The sequence below is a fragment of the Ostrinia furnacalis genome, unplaced genomic scaffold (genome assembly GCF_004193835.3).
Source record: "Ostrinia furnacalis isolate ACB-3 unplaced genomic scaffold, ASM419383v2 OfSCF4659, whole genome shotgun sequence".
NCBI classification, from domain to species: domain Eukaryota; kingdom Metazoa; phylum Arthropoda; class Insecta; order Lepidoptera; family Crambidae; genus Ostrinia; species Ostrinia furnacalis.
The window spans coordinates 174,563-197,844 of NW_021134898.1; the positions used below are offsets into that span (position 1 = coordinate 174,563).

The 23,282-nt window shown below is 38.6% G+C and overlaps 2 protein-coding genes across 3 annotated transcripts in view; both read right to left on the reverse strand.

The window, feature by feature from the left end:
* The window catches only part of LOC114359818 (nuclear receptor corepressor 1-like), an 88,784-nt gene extending 74,135 nt beyond the window's left edge, over positions 1–14,649 (reverse strand). The window contains exon 1 of the mRNA XM_028314331.1: positions 14,314–14,649. Within this exon, the coding sequence (XP_028170132.1) occupies positions 14,314–14,363 (50 nt within the window). The 5' untranslated portion in view covers positions 14,364–14,649. The remainder of the gene's footprint in view (positions 1–14,313) is intronic.
* gas2 (growth arrest-specific protein 2) overlaps positions 1–23,282 on the reverse strand; it is a 452,494-nt gene that overhangs the window by 110,449 nt on the left and 318,763 nt on the right. The gene's annotated exons all lie outside the window — the stretch shown is intronic.

Consider the following 23,282-nt stretch of genomic DNA (forward strand, 5'->3'; position numbering starts at 1 on the left):
GGAAGACATAATACAGGATACAAAAGCCAAATCGCGTCAAAGACTCCCCAAACCTACCAGCAATTAAATTAAAGCAGTATCATTTTAACTTTGTTTTGATTATCCGTACCAAGTTCAACGTGAAAGCAATTTGCTAATGCTCAAGGTACGAGGGCACGATTATCGCCCGAATGCCGCGTATTGCGCGCCTAAAATTCTAAAAATAATCAACGCAGTTGCATTTCGCGACCGTCCGCTGTGCAGTCTGTTTCTGAATCGCTTTTCCGAACGCGCAGTGCGGTTGTCCGAGTGAGTACAAAAATAAATAGAATGAACACTTTCTCGTGGGCAACGCGCGCGAAAACATCATAACCTGCCTAAACAATCGTTGGATTCTAAGCTCTGTTGCTGGCGAGTAGAGTTGGAAATAAAAATTTTATTTTGATCGTAGTGGCTGCGCCGATGCGTCACGGAATGGCAGGCGGGGGGGCCGGGCGCGGGGGAAGGGACGGGTCATCGTGCTAAGCGCTATACACATCTACAATCTACATCTACAGACGTGTTGTTCAATCTGTAGGTACATAGTACATGTAGATCGTACGCTGTTGCCAGCCGGCGCTCGCCGCCCGAAGGTCACAGCGATGGATGTCTGTTGAAAGTTACGTGTTGAATCGACGCGCGTTTAGTTACGGCGAATATGAAAATTGGCCATTTCTCTTCGAGATGAGCAAGAATGTTGCCTTGGAGCGTACGCTACTTTGTTGTCGGCGTGTTATTAAAAGCCATCCTCTTTATTAAGGGCAATGGATTACAATGTAGAAAACCGGTCGCAGACACTTTACGACGAAAGCATGATTACGAATGTTCTAGAATTCTAGATGTTTCTTTGTCTTATCGATTCACAATGAGTTAATTTGAACGATAGTTACGCGTGAATTGCGTTCTAAAATAGTAAATAACTATATTTATGTTGAATGACTCTGTTTGTTTTTTAAACATACAACAAAGTAAAATGATAATTATTCTGTTTAGCAAATACATTTTGCGTGGGACATTACTCATTCTGTAGATAATCTTCACAAAAATAGAGTTTTAGGCGGAGATTCCAGGAGTTTTCATACAACGAAACACATCAACTATTAGTTGTCGATACTGTACCGTTCATGGTCATGGATATTTTTTAACAGTTCTGTCCATTGCATCATTTTCCTTGGTAGGTACTGTGGGTAGATTATGAACATGATTTATCAACATGACTGACCTCGGTCGGTAGTAAAGATCAACAGAAACCTATAGATTGTCTTAGATCGAAAATATGGACAAATTTTGATTGGTTACCTTGAAGACCTTTTTGACTAACGCAGTTTTTTCGAACTCCTCCTATGTTCTTCTGATTAATTTCGTTGCAGGTCCAATGACAGTTTAACTTTCCCCCGGGACAAACTTGACCTTCACTGGATGGGTTTTTATGGCGGTCAAGCTGTAGATCCTGGCTACACAGGAGTTGCAGTGGTGGGAATGAGAGGTGGGAATAGTCCCGTTTTTTGACGCAGTTTCCCATAGCGTTTGTAGTTTGCACACAACAACTATGGAAAACTGCGTCAACTATGCAAGCGAAGCTAAACTAACTTAGCTTATTTCTTTGTCTGCAACTGGCATAATTTGGTCCCAAAACTCTCTAGCGCCTAAAGATCGCGGTCATTCCGCAACAGTCGGTCAATTAGTGACTGCAGGACAACAGTTATGTCGCGTCGTGTTCTTAATTGCATCGGTCGACGTACTACTGATATGATAAGAGTGAGTCAACAGCTATTTGTGTCTCTCAGTGGGGTAAACAACATCTGCCGTTTCCTTGTGATCGACAAATATTATATTAATTACTTGTTAAGTAACCATCTTCAATGAGAATAACCTGATTTTACCATGTTCATACAGTTATAGTCAATTTATTATTCAGCTCTGAACTCCTATTTTCTTCTAATTAATTTCGTTATGTGTACAAAAACAATTTAACTTTCCCTCGGGACTCACACTTCCTTGGTAGGGATTTATTGGTTTAGGCGAAGTTTGTGTTCCTAAAAGATTTAGCACCTACCTATACAATATTCTTATCAGCGCAATTAGATTTACTGGCTCCAACAGAAGATTATCTATGGCCAATTAATCTATGGTATCTATGGTCAAAAGAAAACATATTTACATAATTAATAAAACATACACAACAATAATCGTATACAGTAGTAGCTTCTACCTAAACGACCGGTAAAAAATATTCCGAATGAGGAAAACAGCCTTGATATTGACGCAATGGTCGACTGGAAACGATTACCCGGTAGCAAACGACCTCCTAACCTAACGGTCACTTAATAGGAATTCCTAATAAGCAGGTCCACGTTTAGTCAGACCAAAGCCGAAGGAATAAAGCCACATCATTTCTCTAAATGATGACGCAATTTTTACTGGCAAATATTGGGGTTGCTTTGCAGTATTTTTCAGTCTACAAAATACACCTTTTTAGCTAGATGCTGACGTAAATGAAAACACTGTGAAAAGAGATCCGAAATTACGGAAGTGCAAGACTAATGAAAAGCTTTACAGCTAAAGTAGTGTGATGCTGGCATGTAAAAACGAAACGGCTAGGGAATAAACAGACTGCCTGATGTAACCTACTAGAAATGAGTGGGAATTTGAAAAAAGTCTAGCCACTACACCAATGACTTTAAGGTATTAGTTCTTAAAACCTTGATAACATCATAGGGCACGCCTTCCAGATGGTACATCGATAACGATCACAAACAAGCTCGTGAATATTGAAGAATCCTTCAAGAACTTGCTGCTATCTTTTGCATGCGAACCCAGCCGAGCATGCCAACTGGGCAATGGCTGGCAATATTTATTAGGGTCCAGCCCCGGCTCGAGTTTATCCACGATTAGCCATCGGAACGACGTCGGATGCCAATCGATACACGATAACAGTTCCATTCGGGTCCGCATTTAAATCGGACGCTATCAAAGTTGATTCGAATCGAAACTGTGGACTGCAGAATTTCAAACAAGAATCTACATCGACGAATCTAAACTAAAACGCTTTCAAGTGACAAAACTTCGTAGATACTTACAGGTTTTACAAAGTTTTGTAAGATACTCGATATGTAAAAGAAGACGTTAAGCTTATAAGTACGCTTAAAGGTAGTATTGGAGAGAATTATCTACATAATTTAAGGAGCATCACATTGAAAAGTAGACGAAAGACTTCAAAACGATGAGCACGAAACTGACAAGAATTCCAATAATCGGATCGAAATGTTCTACGCACGTCTTCACGAAAAATTGTAGGCACATTAGTAGCACGTTTCGAATTTACTAAAAACAAACGAGAGAAAGAAACGAAAGGTTGAAAAAATAACCTCGACAAGGTCGAACTCGTCTGCGGGTCACGTCTCACGTCATGGAACAATAGAAAAGGCAGTTGTTTCTGAACCTTGTGGCAGACGATCTGTATGTAAACAAGGCAGAGAATTACCTAACCGAACATAAATGATAAAGTCAAATAACAAGCAAAAAACCCGCATGTTCCCGATAAGGGTTTCCTAGAAGATCTAACTAAACTTTAGTAAAATATTAAGTAAAAAACTTCTTAATAGGTACGGCATCATTGAAAGATGCTAAGAAAAATATTCCGAAGAAACACGGACAATATCACAGAAAATACCCTAAAGAATCCTGAGCGTCGTTGAAAACATTCTCAGAAAAATGTTCAGCGAATTCGAGATCGAGACAACTCAACTTTGACCTTAAGAGCCGGCAAACCAACATTTGCGGATATCCCAAAAGGAATTGTTACGGTTTGGACGAAGTTTCTAATTCGTATTTAACTAGATGTAAATACGAACATCCGGAAAATCCTTCAAATAACCCCCAAGTTGAAATTGTTTGCGAACTGAAAGAAAAGGTATTGTTGAACATTGTTAGCGGTATTTACACAGCTGGGAGGGCAGAAATTAATTATATTTCTTAAAGGCTCTCTTTTGCATGGTTAGGAAAAACAACTGCCCACGAAGTGTTCGATTCTGAAACACTCGACGCGTAATTCTGTAAACACGCCCGACGCCCGTCCATCTTACAAACACTCAAATGGTACACTTTTATAAATACCCCCGCATACCTAAAGAAAAAAAGAATATCGCGTGAGAGTTGACGCGTAAAAATAAATAAGAACAGTTTTCCTCAAGAACAAGCGCTCTTATACCGATGGAATAAGACTCGGAAAGAATCCTGCTTCGGTCTGCGCCGGAGTGGAGTCAAGGGCAAAGCGTGTGGGCGCGCTGTTTATCTTCCCACCACGTGTAGTCTCTACCTGATTTGGTTGATTAGATGAATTCACGAATCGTACTTTTTTATTACATTTTAACAATAGCAAAGTAAACAGGATGCCAGACGTACTTAGAGTGGGTACCGACAAATGGATTCAAAGCGATTCAAATTAAGTTTCCTAGATGACAAAAACAATGAATAATACAACGATGGACCATGAAAACAATAAATAAAAGATTACAAGAAGAACAAAACTAGTACTTATCGAGGAATACAAACAAAATATGTGCGTGCATTAGTGATAGCTTCAAAGAGTGGAACATAAACTGATAGGCTTTTAACTTCCACAAACAATGAGTTTGCTAACTGAGGACAAAGAGAACTCAAACGCTTTAAGGCGGATTCGTTTATTTTGTTCGAGATCGATGCATCGCGAAGGTCGAAGTGTCGTTCTCGAATAACAATGGTCTTGACGGCTTCTAATGACTCAAAATGAATGATGGAGTGTAAACGAAGCTCTTGACAGATCCATCAATTCGTGTTTAACGCGACCAGCGTTGCGGAGCGATCGTGTGCAGCGTATTTGTATATACAATTTTATATAAACCAACATCTTTATGTGCAGGTTTTTGTAGGATGCGCAAAAGTAGGTAGATTTTAGTATTCGTTGTCTGATTCGACGAATATTAAGCTTTGTTTAGTTTTAGGAGCACTGTTTAAAAGGTCTAATTGATTTTTAGGATGTAGGTACAGAACTGTAGTATCTTGTAACAGGGGGCGATTTTGCAACAAAAAATTATAGTCTGACGAGTCGACTATACCTATCCAATTTGACTAGCAGGTATGAAAATGCATTGAACATAACAAAAAGAGCATGCAGAGCTTCAAGTGAAGATGACGCACGTAATTGAAATCGTGACTTAAAGTGTTACGGGAAAGGATCAAAACAATGATAACCGAAAGATAATAGAAGCAAAACACTTGTAAAGAAAATTAGACGTAATAGTCTAAAGAACATAGTCTTAAGACACCTACTATTCAAATGACGTATCGTCAGACACCGGGTTTTACCCCTGCTTCTAAAAACAATCAAGTTGTACTACAAAGGTAGGTACATTCACAATGGTACGTGCCTTGCGTGGGATGAGCGAAATTTTTAAGAGACGGGCCGATTTTGTTCACAAAATCTTCATTTCAGGTTTGATTTGGTTGAGAGTAGACCACGTGAGATTTTTTAAGGCTGCTTCTGATTTTGAGTTCACACGTAGCCCTGTCTCCTTTATTTAAGGCTAGTGTTCAACTTCTACCAAAATGTCTTCATATGGACCATGTATTTAATGTAACTGTATTAGTATGTATGTACATAATATTCACTCTAGCTAAAACATTTTGCCCGTCCACATCCCCGCATTAATAAGAACAACGAAAGCATACTACTCGATGTCGATATCTTTGCGAACACTAAGCGCAAGTTTAAAAGAGATGTAGGTGCGTTGTTGAATTCAGGTGCAGGGGCTTGTGGCTGAGTGTGGAATCATGGAACTATTATTTACCTACGGCTTCGCCCGCGTGTGGTTTAGCCTGTTACGGATCCTTCTGGATCGTAGATTATAAGTAATGATGCTTTAAGTTTCGCTAAAATCCGTTCAGTGGTTTTTGCATGAATGAATATGTACTCAAATAGATGTTTGTGTAAACATAATAAACTTTCGTATTTATAATAATAGTAGGATGTAAACTACATAATATCTTTTCTGTATCTCAACAGACATTAGGTTGGCTATCGGGATGATCTTTGTTTTGTAGTGTATTGTTTAGGTAGTGTTGTGTGAACTTGTGTGGATAGGTATTGGTAGCATTCCAACCTTTACTAGTACTATTGGTAATAATTTAAGGGAAACCTGTTATTGGCCATATTGTATGTTAAATTTATGTATGGTAAAATTGTATAAATACGCTGTTGGTTTTCTCAATAAAATAAAATAAAATAAAAATACAAAACTGGGACAAAACTCGCAAAGTTCATAAAGCATAAGTGCATAAGTATATTATCTCAAGAGTTCTGAGTTGTTTCCAGCAATCGCTAATTATGAAACTTCAGCCCCGAGGTTTATGCTAACTAGTACTAGCACGACACTAATGACATACCTGCTAGGAGGCTAGGAAAGTGTAACTTCCACTCTTCAGACGTGCCTTGGCTTTGCGGTTAAGTATAACTACAAGTTGGTTTTGCTACGTGTCTATTTTGTAATCAGCATCATTTGGTTCCTCTTTTGTTTCTTCAGCTTAATTAATATCAATACTAACCGAATGGTTATCTCCACTGCCCCCTTAGACAAGTTGCACTTTTTGATGGAATCGAAAATCGAATCCGTCAAAACTCCATACAAAAAAAAGGCCTTTCGACCACTTTTCGACTGGTTTGCGATTATAATGTGCACTTTGTCTAGCTAGACCCACTGATTAGTTTATTTAGCACTTAGCTTGATTCGTCATTATCACTTTTAAACGTTGATAAGAACTGCTTTTGTTCCTCCTTTTTTTAGTTTCATTTATTCTAATATCGCTAGTAACAGAATGGTTCATATCTGCACTTATTACTTTGTTTAGCACTAAGCTTGACTTGAATCGTCATTATCACTTTTAAACGTTGATAAAGACTGTTGCTCAATTTTGACCGAAATATCGCGGGCAAACTTACTCCTATCTTATCGTAAAGTGAATCGTAGTGATCTGGATATTAAAGAATGTTATCAACTCTTTTGTTTGCGAAGATAACAGAACAATACAAATATTTGAATGCAAGGATGGTAACAATTGTATACGCGTAGCTCGATGTTTGCTTGCGAAGCGTCACAATGCAAAGTCATACAAAGCTTAGAATTTCTACAGGTGCCAGGTTTCTCAGTTGTATGACCTACCTTTTATTCTTTAACAGTCACGATATTAAACCTATATTTATATCGTTGAATGCTGAAGGAAAGAAGACTTTATCTTTCCACACTGTATCCGATTTCTGCAGCAAAAAAGAGGCAATAACTGTTCATAAGTATACGAAGAGTGGAATTACTCAACTTCCAATAATACTCATTACTCGTTGAAACGTTGAAAGTGCCCGTTATAAAACATAGGTACCCGTCAACAATCAAGAAACCCCTGATACGGTATCCTTTCCCTTCTAGATACGAGATATGAATTACGAAGAATCCGAGTGTACCAACTACAGACAGACAACTTTCGTGAAGTCTTTATTGAATTCCACATAAGGCTTAATAACAATCTTTTTCTGTAGCAAAACTAGAAATAAATTGGCATAATGGTCGCAATTTCCATTAAGCCTCTTGTAGGATGACGAAAGATATTTTAATGAAGTACCTACACAATTAACTTTCACATTCCGCTGTAACAGCTTCAGAATGTACTATCAAAATGTTTTAAAAAAAATTCAAGAGTAATATAAAGTTACTGGAAAAATAAAGGCATCACCTAGCAGACAGAGCGAACTAAAGTCCCATCAATCAACGCCATAAAAAACTTTACTCAACGACGTACTTTCAACAGCAATATCAGTAACCCAAAGTCAGGGCATTATTAAAAGTGCCCATCAACGGAGAAGTGCCTAGTTACTGGACATCGTGGGAGTTATTCGAACATACATCGCCCCGAAAAAACATCAAGCGAAAGAAACCCGGGGGGAGAAGAATTATAACTTTGTTTTTCTTTGGAAGAACCAGTAGTTCAATCTTCATGATTAGGGATTCTTAGACGTAAACGCTCGTCAGGGAAACTGGTAATTTATGTAGATGAAATTTCTAAGTAAGAGACGAGAGTGCAGCCTCATTTATTCACGTTTCCATGAAATAATTATCATAATTAAAAATGTAAACAGTTAAAATTATAAAATGGTAATGAAATGACTTATATTAAAAGAGGCAATTACAAAATTGGCTTTGTTTATGAAAGCTTTTAAATTGACGGATGTTAAAAAGGAATTTCATTTATATTAATTGTTGGATTAACTGCAGCTGGAGGATTTTGTATTAACATACTTTGAGGTCGAATGGAGACAGGGTTTAAGTGAAGTCCATCATAAGTAGATTCTTTATCTACGTTTTAATCGCCATGAACTCAGATCATAGAAGGGAATAGATGTGAAACGGGGGCGTGGCGCGTGTCTCCGCGATATGCCCAGAAACGAACATCGGCCGCGTAGCTAGGTTAGTCGCGATTCAGTCGTACTAAGGAAATGTTCTCCGATATTTTGGATAATCCGTCGTTACGTGCAATAAACCAAGTGAAACGAAGAACTACAGGAACAATGGAGTCATTTACTACATGTAAGTATTGCAAATCCATTGGTATTTTGCTTATAAATAAAAAAAACTAAACATTTTTACGAACGAATTCAGTGCCGTAACAGTTACTGCGATATCGAAATCAGTGGTGATAAAAATTCTAACACGCTTGTACATTGACGATTTAGTTAGCAACCACTTTATGTCATGCTCAACTACTGCGCAATGTATTTAAATTCTTCCGATATCCACTGTCGTGTGAAAATACACAGTACGGCCGCATGTGCCGGTCGTAACATAGTGCAGGGCTCGTGTTCTAATGCGGTTTCCTATTATCGATAAATAGAAGTAAATTATAATTTTCTATTTTGTAATTTTAAATAAAAAATGATGTGTTACTTGCGATATTAAGATTTTACAAAAAAACAATAACAGTAGAAGTAATTAGTAACTGTCAACTATGTAATTACTATAAGAGCTAGTTGAAAGCCTAATATAGGCATTATTTTTGATAAACATATGCGGTACGCAGATCGCCATAATTAAAAATAAATGCGTGATAGTAGTTAATAATAACGTATAATAATAAAAAGGTTTTCATACATAAGCATTTTGTGAAACCAGTTTCGAGCCTTGCCCCTAGCGATTTAAAGTATCGATATCTTGTCGACTCCATTTTATCTTTGTTCTCTCACTAGCGTTTTCTATGTGTGCGTCACGTCACGCGGCCATTGATTGGCCATAAGGCACGCCTTCTGGCCAATCACAGCACTTTTAAGCCGGTTGCACATGTTGTCGTAGACTCTCAGTCGCTTTGTTTTTACACAGTTGAATGTGTGTGTGGGAGCTGTGGTGGGGGAAATGTGGGGACACTGGTTCTCGTTGTAGTTACGCGCGACTTCATATCTATTCTCTTTCTATGATCTGAGGCCATGAATGACCTGAAACATTCGATATCTGATAATAATACATCGTGTATGTCAAAGGATGGCGGAAGTAGTAAAGTTACCAATCTTTATAGTTTGTTGTGACATGAATTGGGACATGTAAGTAGGTTTATGGTTTATACGTCCATATAGTGTCTGAAATTATTCATGGAAAATAAAACGTAATGGTCGTTCGCTTCCTCATTTTGAATTGTTCGTCTGATAGAACTTTAACATGCCAAAAGTTTTGTTGGCAGAATGCAAATTGTTGTTTTTCTTCCATTTACTAAAACAAATAGCTGTTTGAGTTATTTTTCTTTCGCGTGTTTCTTTCTTCGAACATCAAACTTATACTGCCTAACTCGTGCCTAAAGTTTGTTCGTTTAATTACACAAAGAAAAGTTTTCTTTAACGACTCGATTTTTTGTCCTTTATCAAAATGTTACGTAGTAAGTCATTTGTGTTAAACGTTTTGAATTCAATGCAAAATATCGAAATGAATGAACGTGTGATGGCGAAATTCGGAGTCAGTTTCCGGAATTTTGTTAGCCATTTCAATGAATAAAATCGATGGGCCATTTTCGCCGGAGGTACGTATTCCGTGTCCAATTTTACACTACAAAGACGCTTTTGTTGGAGTCACCGGGCGAGACTGCAGCGGCAAAAGTGTGCGAAAAGAGAAATCGGGTCAGTACTGTTGTGCCATTTTCGAGCGCGGGATTTACTAGCGCTTACAGAATAGATGCAGCTTTATTTGGGTTAGTTGATGTAACTTGGTAACTTGGTCATTACGGTTTTGGCGGAATTCGGAATTGCAAGATTATCAAAAGGATTTCAATTTCATGACATTTGCCCGGATATGATTGCAATGACGAATTCACGTGGATTTTATGACTAAAAATCCACCGTTTTTTAGAAATGGAGCATTTTTTACGCTCATATTTCAATGAGGAATTGCAGACCAAGATGAGATGGAGAGTGTTGCACATTGCAAGATTATCAAAAGGATGTCAAGACACTTGCCAGGATATGATTGACTGATATACCTATGAGTTTACAATGACGAGTTCATGTGGAATTTATTTCTTACACCGTGTGACCGTATCCAACTAAAAGATCCACCATTTTTTTTAGAAATGGAGCATTTCACGCTCATATTTCATCTAAGCACAATGTTCCAACCTTCCAACCTTCTCTCTTATAAATTGCTTAACGTTGTCTCTAACCCTAAATCCCAGTCCAATCCCAGTGAGGTTCATTAACCCATCTCCCCGATTGCCCCTGATTACCGCTGGATGAACTGAGTCTAATAATGCGATTGTTCACGTCTCCCACCGGCCTCATTTCATTATCACAAAATGGATGTCACGCTCAATCACACAATATTAAATTGTGATTGGAATATGCTAGCTATTTTATTGCAACAAATACTCTTGAATTTTTTTTTGTGTTTTTCTGAAGTGAAGACCTCATCATCATCATCATCATCATTTCAGACATAGGACGTGCACTGCTGAACATAGGCCTCCCCCAATGCTTTCCACGTTGATCTATTGGTACCAGCGCTTCCCTGCTACCTTTATGATGTAGTCGGTCCACCTTGTGGACGTCCCACGTTGCATTTTCCGGTACGCGGCCTCCATTCCAGAACTTTGCTGCCCCATCGGCCGTCAGTTCTGCGTACCTACTATGTGCCCTGCCCATTGCCACTTCAACTTGCTAATCCGTCGGGCTGTCAGCGACTTTAGTTAGAAGTAAGACCTACTTTTTTAATATGTGTTAAGTTAAAAAGCAGTCTGTTTTTCTGTTGACCGTTATTTGATATGAGAAATTCTCCTGTTCGAACAAAATGGCGGCGCAGCCGCTAGCCGGTTCATTCCGAAACAATTTCACACGCGTATCGTTTAACAGTTCGCACTGCGCAATATCTTTGTACCGATAACTCCGTCCGGCTGCGGAATAAATTCTAGTATTCCTACATGTATATGTAAATGTCCGCAATGTACCTATAGCTCAGCTGACTTTGCGACGGTCAAGGTCACCATAATCGCGGATTTTATTTATCGTTAATCTGTGCGGACGTATTGACCTTCAGCGGGGCATAACGTGTGGGCCACGCTGGAATTAACCGAACATCCTTGTCCAAAGTGTAATACTTAAAAAATTGTTGCTAGCATCCGGATGGAGCTGGAAATTGGCGGTGAATGTAATTTTCAACTATCGGCTGCGGCTGGTTTGAACTGTTCTCCGTCCATGCCGGCATGGACACACCTAGCCTTTGTAACAGGATGTCCGCACCTGCTCAGAGAATATGGCGTCCGATAATAAATCGCTAGAAGATCGTATCTTACGCAAATCCCTTTTATGTAGAAAATGTATGCAATTTGGAAAGTATCCAGTCTTCCGACCCTTCTTAATACTTTATCATAGTGACGTTTTTATGGATCGGCCTTAATCCTTGCTATTCAGGGCAAGCCTGATAGATTTCTCCGATTAAGTTCCTGGGCGTAGGAGTCTTGGAGCCGTCAGGCATTTTAAACGGTAACACAAAGCAGACTAAGACACGTCTGTCATGTCATGGACAGGAAAAACACTTTAAATAACGATAATGGTTCCCAGAACATTCCGGACTGATATTCATGTAAGATTTAATTCGAGCCCAGGGTATCAATACACGTAGTAAAAATATATTCAACAATCAACCTCAACTACCTACTTACTAACTAATAATACAACTAAACACTATTCGAACACCTACAAACGATATCTAATTGAAGTAGGGTCATTTCGCCTGTTCGCGTCCATCGCCCAATTCGCGTCCATTTTGCCGATCTCCTTTTAAAAATCCTCGAAAACAAGTCAACTAACACACCAATCAAACGAAAAGTCATTACCGCTAATACGTCAATGTATAAGAGGCACGCACACATAGACAAAAGTCCTGTGCGTCCAGCCATTCCTGTTTAGAAAAATAGNCGATGTTACTCATATAGAATTAGAGCACAATTTGGATTGCGATTGGGATAACTGGGTTAAGAGCTACATCGAAATTAATAATTATATTGAGATTGTAACGAAATTTAACTACAATAACAATTACGAGAATCTAATTTCAATTCATAATTTAATTTTTATACAGCTTGGAAATGGTCCAATTCGAACAGTATCAAGGAAGGTACATTTTCAAATATAAAACATGCAATTCACTTGATAATCCAAGAATTCATAACAGTAAAATTTTCTGCAATAAATAAATCAAAATTATGCGTTTCAACGATAAAAGTACGAGGCGTAGAGAAACAAGATGGCAGCAAGAGCAACCAAGATAAATGGTCCGCTTAGTAACGTTGTTTATCTGACAACCGAAGGGATTTCGAAGGTTCCAAGGATAAGACCTTCCCACAGGATCTGGGTCTACAAGGAGATTGTTACCTTTGAAGCATTCTCTTGCTTAGGAATTTCGAGATTACGACACTAATGTGTTTTGGAAGTATTCCAAAAATTCGACGCAACCAATAAAAGATTTTCTTTGTCTTGATTTTTTCGTGCGATGAATTGAGAAAGATCGTGGATTATAAAAATACTGGCGTTTGCTCGCGGCTTCACCGGCGTGGAATTCAGTTTGTCAAATTGATAGGATAGTACTGACGACTAGCCATCCTGGAACATTCTTCCTAAAGAAATTCCACGGAATGTCGTACGTTATAACGTTTCCGCCGATTGTTCGAGTAGAAAGTAGGTACCTAACACAACTTCTGGGATTCGGTCACAAAGTACACGCAACCACCGAGTCAGTTATGATTACGAATGCAAGATAAAGCTGACAGTCTGAAGACTGGCCTAGATTAGAAAGTAGGAAATTTTCCACTGTGGCTTTCTATTGTGAAATATTTTTACTGAAGGGGCTATAAGTATTACTAAGATAAATCTCAAGATAGCTAAGTAACCATTAAGGGTTCCCATCTTTAAGTAAAATTTTAAATTTAAATAGAAAGGACGTTTTGTTTTGAGCAAGTAGGTAGGTATCTTGCGCCAGATAATGTGAACTACCTTGAACTGGATCATTGTTATCTAATGTGTGACGTGATAAGCTTAATGGTGTCACATGCAGGTGCCTTTGTTTGCAGAAGAAAGTATGTGGGCTCAATCAGGATTTGATTTAATTCCCGTTCTTTCTATCAATGTCCCTTTAGGGATTCTCGAAGCCTATTGAGAATTGATTGATTGGTCATTCAAAATAAGTGACTAAACACTATAGTGGAGGAGGCTCATAGTCCAGCAGTGGACTGTAAAGGGCTGATGATGATGATGAAACTTTATTAAACAAGTAATCTCAAATACAGGAATATCAGGAAAGAGTTTAGACTTTAAACCCACGCCTACATCGTTTCATATAAAGGCATCGTGTTGTTCCGACTGTTCCGAGCCATGGACATGAAATGTTAATGTGGAGAGTTATTTCCGTCAGTCTCATAAGGGTAGCACAATTCTAAGAACTGAATAGAGGCTTCTGTGCACTTTGGAGTATACTACTGTATTCTGTAGGTAAGGTAACACACCACTTCCTGTATCATGTCATACTACAAGGCGACTGTTCAATGGCACACGCCGATAAGGAGCCAGCACTCATTGATCCCAGAGGTAAATAGACAAAACACCTACCTCTATTACCGATTTAACAAGATATCGAGTGTCGTAACTGGCTGGTGATAACAGACACGTCATCTCCAGTCCACGAGGCGGCAGCCACGCTGTCACATGACTCAACCGCGGTTTAGGCAACGAGAACCAATGGGTACCTTGTGACGACGTCAATGAGCACCTCTCCCGATGGCGTAGACCACACCATAATACACTAAAACACTACAACACTAGTCCACCTGCGAACAGAGCGCACCATCTCACGTACGGATAAGGACCTCAATACACGTTCCCGAATGATAACGCGGCCAAACAAAAAAAAACCGGGGGTCCTAAGAAGGTCGAATCTGGTATTTTTTTCTGAAAAGCTGGCAACGTCGCGTCGGTCGCCGGACGGACCGCGCGTTCGGCTCGCGCACTGCTCATTGGCCGAATGCGTCGGCGGCCATCATTGCGCTGCGGCCGTTCGCCCAATGACGTCGCGTCCCGCACGCCCCGCCCACATCCTCTCGGCTTGTTGAATGAATTTCGCGGCAGTCTTGCCGGAGACGTCTAGCGGGGAACACGTGCACAAGCTTCGAGAAACGTAGAATGTTTGGCTGACGAAGATGTGATCGAAGCAGATAGTGACTTCCTGATAGTTAATGCGAACGCGATGAAATGACAAGTCGCAGTAAATTTAATAACTAGGCAAAAGTTAAGATAAGTGCTAAACGTACCATCGATGTAAAATCATATTGTAAAACTTCAAAAATGTTGGAAAGCAAAGAAAGAGATAATAAAAATAATACATAAAATAATGTAGATCAATACGAAATTATCACGTAAAACGATAGCACAAACAAAAATACTGGTTGTGAAAGTTTTTGAAGATGTGATATTTGTGGTGTTTCGGCGAAAATTTTACAAGTCCATAAAAATAATTTTTTTTTAAAATTGATTAATTTTACTTTAAAATAAACTTGGCAGAACTTGCTTATTCTATTCGTGACAGCAATTACCTGAAACAAAAAAAAAATAGAAAATTTTAGACATGCAATCACGAGTGAAGTGTTTTTTCGTCTATTTCAAAATTGTCACAAAATAATGACGAATTCTAATTATTCGATCAAAATTTCAATCGTGAGCGTCGTGAACTATAAATGAATGTGGAATAATTATATTTGAGGGAAAAAAAACTTTATTTGGGACTTAGTAAAATTGCACGTCGAAATCGAAGTCAATGAAAAAATTTCTTTACTTTCCAACACGTTTGAGTTCAACAAAATCTTCATCAGGAGGAAAATCCTGCTAATTGATTAATTCGTGATTAATTTATTTTAAATTTCGAGATTTTTCGTCCTTGACGCTCAACATGATCTTAGTGGTCTTAGTGCTTAGATGCCTCGTGGATTTCATTGGCTTTTAAAATTATTTAGTTATTAAGGTGAAATAAAATACGATTATAGGTATTTTTGAGGTGATAACAGAATTTAACGTTAAAGATACTGCGAGGGTTTCGAATTTAGCACTTCGTCATTTTCAAAGTCCAAACATAGATTTTCACGTACAAGAAAAAATTTCGAAAAAGTTTTTTTGGAGAAGAGCATGGTGATGCTGATGGTATATGATCATCAATCGTAGGTACCAAAACTACCAAATTATGAATGACAAACACTTTAAAAAAATATCAATTTCGATCTCAATTTTAGATAAGATGAAGATAATACAAGTGATAATCACGCTATACTGTGATCTAAATTAAGATTTTAGTTAATAAAATGATACAACGAGTATGATTCAAGCAGTTACGGAGATGAGGACACTAAAACACGACGCCATTTTGGCGTGCGTGACGCTGCAATGGATTTGTATGAATGTGAAGCACGGAACATAAATGAATAATTTTAAAAAGGCTAACATTACTAAGATATTTTATGTTATTCTGTATTTTCTAAAGAATTAGAAACCAACAAAATGGATGATTTTTTTTTTAGATATAGGCAGGACTGAATGACCACTCGTAAGCGTAAGTATACGTACCTACACTACAAGGTAAAAAAGTAAATGCTAGTTTTCACAATACTATTTCCATTCCTGACAGCAAGAAACCGAACGTTAAAAAACTAAATTATAGTGAAGATTTCTCTGCGGTAGACAGTTATATAACCGCACCCAGATTCCTTGCCCACAGAAACGGACTTTACAACCCATTGTCTAGATTTCTACATTATTCTCCGAGGAACCGCTAGCATTGTGACTGCTAGGGAATTTAAATCTACCTGCTATGTAACAAAGGTTCTGACCTGGCATTTGACTGTTGCATTCTGATAGATTTATTGGCAAATCCCATGTTTGAACAAATTGCGACATCTTCAGAGAACAGCTCATTGATAGAACGTAGAAACAAATGTACCTATTTGAATAAATTACATTTAGTAGAGACTAGAGACCTCTAGTAGAGACAAATAATTAAAAGGACAGTACCATCGAGAAGATGATTGAAATGTAAAGAACTTTTGTATACTAACATGAAGCAACATTGGAAACAAGTTTCATATACCTTACTTACTCATGGTGAAAGAATTTCAATCCTCGGACAATATCTTGAAACGAACAGAATCCGTATCGCCCTAGATACTTGATTGAGACAAACCAAATTCATCGGAACCTATTTGTCCTCGTTTGGCGCGATTGTGTGGGCTTGTATTACAAATACAATGTCCGATGTGGGTGTGCGGGCGGTATGTAGAGATGGGTAGTGGGTTAAAACCCATTTCACCCGATTGGGTTAAAACTGGGTGATTTGGGTAAAAACCCGGTTTTTACCCATTATCACCCATTCTGGTGGGTGAAAACAAAAATAACGTTTTTTTAAAGTGAGATGTGGTATTTCGTCGGCTGATTNCGAGATAATGTCGCGCCGTCTGAGTCGTTGAGTGCGCGGGCGCAGCTCACGCACACAGCGACGCAATTAGACATGCTCTTTGAATGTTGACGATTTGTAACTTAAAATAGGAGTATTGAGCGGATTTCAGGACTGCTGGGAAGGTCCTAGGACAGTTAAGAAGGTCCTAGGTCTGTTGAGAAGGTCCTAGGACTGTTGAGAAGGTCCTAGGACTGTTGAGAAGGGTCCTAAGACTATTGAGAAAGTCCTAACAAGTTATCAAATAGAGGATCCGCGCACACATCACACCCTTTTTAACTTTTTCGTTAGACCTTTCCATATCCAAAAAGGATGGGTAAACCAAAATCGAAAATGATTTTCCGATTAAACTTCAGAGCATGACATCCGTCTGTATAAAGTCTCTAAGATAACAAATATGTATTCACAAGCATCTACATTCCTATTTAGAATAGAAAATGGCGACAAATCACTCATAGAAAGACAAAACCGGTCACTCTCAGCCTGAAGTTAGAATAAATAAAGATACCGGTTATTTCAGACGATGTGACGCACATACATAAAGCGACATTATTATTACCGACACAGTGATTACTCATGCATGATCACCTGTCGATGCATGTTGCCTGCGCCAGTGTTGATGTATTTCGAAATAACATTCAGTATGTTGTACATTGTACGAGTTATGCTAACAATTTACATAATGATTGGAGACACGATAGCTCGTGATTCTAGATTCTTATTTGCAAGACGAGTATAATAAAAGACCAGCCCACAGCCGACACGTTTAACTAAATTATTATCTTTAAACATAGATTTGAAGTTTTACTTCGAAGTTTTGAGGAACCACAAAATCGTTCGTATTTGAGCTGTGGTAGAATAATCCCAAGTTTCGACTTTCATAACTGCAGAAGAGAGGAAAGGAATTCTTCTCCGCACTCTGATGATGGATGGAAAAAACAAGTGCTTTAGTCCTTGTCTTTGAAACCCAGTGCAGGTTCCCAATTAATTAAAAGATTTTAAAATAGGTTTATGGTTAGCAACACGCTGAGACGCGATGGTAATGATGATGAGAAGTAATTAAAAATAAGCATATAAGACAATGGAGCACGTTCCGGAGCTTGGGGCTTGAGATCCGATCTAACACGAGATTCATTAAAGTTTTATTGCGACATGCTTATACGCTGATGTACTTGAAACAGTTAAATGGATAATAAAAAGATAAATTCAGAACACGAAGAAAATATTTGTGAAGAAACTGAATATCAATGTAAAAGTAATGTGAGTAGATAATAAAAGAAGGAAACCCATTGCTTCGCGTTGAAAGAACATCTACACAAGGTAAAAATGAAAAACAAGTAACAGAAGGCAATAAAAGGAAAATCATAAAAAATAATTTAGATCAATAATGTTGCGCAGTTATATTGCTACGCACCACAACGACGAAATGAGCACACGACACGACACAAATATTAATATTAGGTTAACTACTAAACAAAGATTAACCTATTTCGGAGAATGCTTAGCAAAATGAAATCTGGGCGAAATAAATCTACGTGCAAATAATTATATCAAGCTAATAAGAAAGAATGAAACAACGTATAAAGAAATAGCTATAATACGTCCAGAAATGAAATTATTCGGGCGGGGAAGGTCACCCGCTCGTAGGGTTGCCAAGTGTCCGGCTTTAGCCGGACGTGTTTTGCTTTTTATGGACCTGTCCGGCTAAATGTTCTCTCGAAAGTCGAGCCACAGAATAAATCGAACACACATGGGCATGGGATCTTGGGCTACCAATACGAAGTGATAGTTGATAGTCGAAGTACGAAGATGATACCGGCTTTTAGGGTTAAATGTGCCCTCCGCCAGCCAACCGCCTCTGTGGTCTAGTGTTAATACCACCTACTTCAGACGCAGAGGTCCCGGGTTTGATTTCCAGTGGGTGCAGATTTTTCTGTTCGGTTTGGTTGGTGGTAGGGCTTGTTCTAAGTCCGCCTGGCTAGCTACCACCATCTTACCTAAGTCTGTCGCCATAACAACAATGTTAACAGCATTGTTGTGTTCCGGCAGTTAAGAGGTAAGATAGCCAGTTCCTCCGTGGTTTAGGATTTCGGGTGAAGCTCGCTTCCACCTTCGGCCTGATCGTTACTTACCATCAGGTGAGATACAACAGGCCAAGAGCTGCCTCGTTGTGGATAAAAAAAATATCCGACCAAATGAAGCACCGAGTCCGGCTTTTGTGTTTTTACTTTTTGGACCTGGCAACCCTATCCGCTCGTATTTCCTGGAAGGCCTGTAATTAATAGGAGCCCCAGCCCAGGTCCGTTGCCTAGCAACCGGAGTGCCGGCACTCGAGATGAATACTCATATTAATTAATAGGCTCTCCGAAAAATTGGGCCATTGCGTGTTCGAACAGGCCCTCGTGACAATTTGTAGGCACATCAGCTACATCACTTTGTTGTTAAATAGTACCTAAATACTGTCTACTAGTCTGTAGTACTAATTGATATTTTGTATGGTCTCAAATATCGAAGAGCCCAAGAACCCCAAGATAAACTACTACAAGATGTGAGTGAAGATCTTACAAGATCTTTAATGGGAAACTAATTTCATTCCTATTCGTAGGCACAAGATTCATTTAAGACTAAGTCTTAATTAAAGGGACAGGGTGAATAAGAGCCAAAACCTGTGTAGGCCTATTTACTTCTTCAGGCTCTTTTTTTCTTTTACCCTTTTCAATCAATCAATCAAAACTTAAAAGCTAATGCGTTCATCGGAAAGCTTTCAAAATGGTTATTATTATCCTTTAGCAGACTTCTTTTATTGAAGGATCACGCAAGCAACACTTTTTTTATATTTTAGTTACGGTTAGCAACTAGTTACTAGTTTATCATCATTTACAGGAAATATTAACATTTCAGCTTAAATTGAAATATGTATATTTAACAACACTGGTCCAAGTACAGAGCCCTGACGAACACCAGAAAACTTAAAGCAAGTTCAACCTATGGCAATAAAGTTCTTGAAACAGCTGATTCTGTCCCGAGCCCCTTCAAGGTCTCACCCGGGAGGGGGCAGGCGTGAGGGGGAGGGAAGCGCGCAAAAATCCATTTACAGGGGGTAGTGAGGGGCGTGACAGCCGGGGAGTTTCGCTAAAGCCATGTAAGGGAAGCATTTTCCCTGGTAAAATTGATAATTGAAACTTTTGACTCAGGTTAGGGAGTATGCCTATTAGGAACGAACGAAACTATTTGAGAATAACACAATTTATAATGATTACTATTAGTAACACATTAAAAAAATAAGTAAATTCTATCTTGCTTAGAGTAGGTAATTGAAGAAGGTTCAGAGATAAAGTTGCAAAAATAGAAGTGGTATTTTACCTCAAAGCAATTTGGAGATAACAAGATCTCATTTCAAAGTCGGCAACGAATTCTGCTGAATTCTACTGGGTATGTGCCTATTCAAAGTATCCAAGCAACTGGAGGAAAATATTGTTTTAGTCAACATCGAATACATAGCAAGACATACAAAAATACATAGCAAGGAGCCACTCAAGTTCTATCCGCGACGCGACACTGTCGCAGGAAATCAACGCAAGCCAAATCCCGCCTCTATGTTGTTATTTTGCCTCGAAAAATGTTTCTAGACTGTGCCAAAAGCAGTCATATACATTGTATAGCTACGAGATTGTATAAATTGCTCGTACAAAAGAGATGGCCCGAGCGGGACGTACAACAGCGTCTTGATAACAGATAACTAAAATTGTTGCTCTGATAAAAATACGCACGCGGTGACCGCGCGCCGTTGCCGCTCTGCGCCGCGCGTTGCCAGCGCGCCTGCCGCCATTTGCAATTCAGATGAGAGCTAGTCAGTTGTTACGCCACACACTTTCAAAATAAAAACAATGTTTTACTTATAAATTATAGCGCTGCGAATAAGTATTGCTAACATAATCAGTCACGCGTCAATACACTTTGTGGTATTGACTTATTAAGCAGTCAATTTCCAGACGACTTTTGAACATTGTTACCTACTTATTAGCATAACAGTTAAAACAAATTAGCTGATTTTACACGTGTGTTAATTACCTATACTCTTAGATTAATAAAACCTAGATGGATAGTCTTCATACAAACGCTTCGTCAAGAGTGAGGCAAAAATCTTATGTCATTAGTGTCAATTTTGTTGGGGAGTGTAGACAGTGAAGGCGATTTTCCCGAAAGTAGGGAATTTTTTTATACGTTTTTAATTATTTTATAATTAACAAAAACAAAACGCATCATGTACTTATTTATTTATTGAATTCAAAGTACCTACCTAATTACAATAAGATAAATCGACTGAAAAGTCTCGATTTCATAAAAAAGGAAGTGTATTTGTACGGCGAACAATTGGGAAATAAATTTTCTTGTTACTGGNTTTACCAGAACTACAACAGTTTTTTTTTAATCGATCGGAACATAAGTTTTTTACTGTTTCGCGGATTTACCCTCTGATAAAAATACGCACGCGGTGACCGCGCGCCGTTGCCGCTCTGCGCCGCGCGTTGCCAGCGCGCCTGCCGCCATTTGCAATTCAGATGAGAGCTAGTCAGTTGTTACGCCACACACTTTCAAAATAAAAACAATGTTTTACTTATAAATTATAGCGCTGCGAATAAGTATTGCTAATATAATCAGTCACGCGTCAATACACTTTGTGGTATTGACTTATTAAGCAGTCAATTTCCAGACGACTTTTGAACATTGTTACCTACTTATTAGCATAACAGTTAAAACAAATTAGCTGATTTTACACGTGTGGTAATTACCTTTACTATTTAAGATTCAAGTAAGGCAATGGGTATGGCCATGGGCATTCCCATGCAAATCATATAAGAAATTCTGCCAAGAGGAATTCATCGGAAAGTATTTCAAAATTCAAATAAAGATAGAAACTTAAAAGGCAACAATAAATTCTATGACGAATAGTTCTCGAATATCGTCAATAACATCCGTTAGACAGGTTGTCTTTCCATACTCGTCTGGTGTAATTTAAACGCATCACCTCACCTGCCGTCAGATGCCTTTAGCCAGAGAAACGTGGAAAAAAACCACGAGCAAATAATGATAGACGCTAGTGTGTAAGTAGTTTTTTTCCTTTAAGAATGAACTTCGCAATTTCGCCAGCAATAATGATGGCTATAGCAGGAAACAGCCAAGGCCGTGGTTACTGTCCGTCAAGCTTGACCAAGATGGTGGAATTACGGGTAAACAAGATTTTTCCGCTACTTTCTACAACGAGTCATCAAACTAAGGTAATTTCGCTTGGAGTTGAGAAATGTTTTATGTTAATTAAACGAGTCACACAACATCTCTTCATACTTCAACGTGTGATAGTTTCTTCAGAGTTGTTAAAATCAAATGTGTACGTAGGCGCTTGCATGTTCTTAAAAGCGACGAGTCACCTTTTGAGATCTTAACAGAAACCGGTAAGGGTCTGGATACAAAAAGCGGTTGTAGTTGCTATACTCAGTTCGATAACGGGCTCTCCGTCGGATTTCTTTTCAGAAAAGAAGCAACACGGCTGTATAAACATTTTGCACTTGTGAGCATAGTAATTGCAAACTCGATGCCGCAGCGCAGGCGGTCTTGTTTACCAGACGCTGTCATTCTAGTCGCTGGGCAGATCGAGTTTCCCGCGACAGCGGACGTATACACTTTCACGAAGCCTTGCGAATTATAGCTACGCTGAAGTTGTTTGATAAAAAATGCCAGACGTTCATATAGATGGAACGGCACACAGTGGCGTAGCGTGGCTTTTCGCCGCCCGGGGCCGTCCGGAAATCCGCCGCCCTTTATTTTAATTATATACTTAAGAGCAAAAGTATGGAATCACCACCTTGTGTTTTGGTCCGAGCAATATTAAGAACTGAATGACTATGTATGTATCTGTGGTATCAATTTAAAGTTTATAATATTACCTTTAAAATGGTTCCATTTTTATTTGTCTTCTATTAGTCATTTAGCTTTTGTGAGCGCTCGAAATAAATGGGGTGATTCCATATTTTTGCTCGCGAGTGTAGATATTTTAAAGTTAAAATATTATATTGTATGGACTTCAGGTACACTATTCACCTTATTTGTTGAAAGTCAAAATAAACTACCACGCACTGCTTCAGAAGGAAAATACATTAAAGAGAAGCAATTGCTTGAAACCCACAGGAAGTTTGATTTTCTTAAATAGCTTAGCTTTATTAT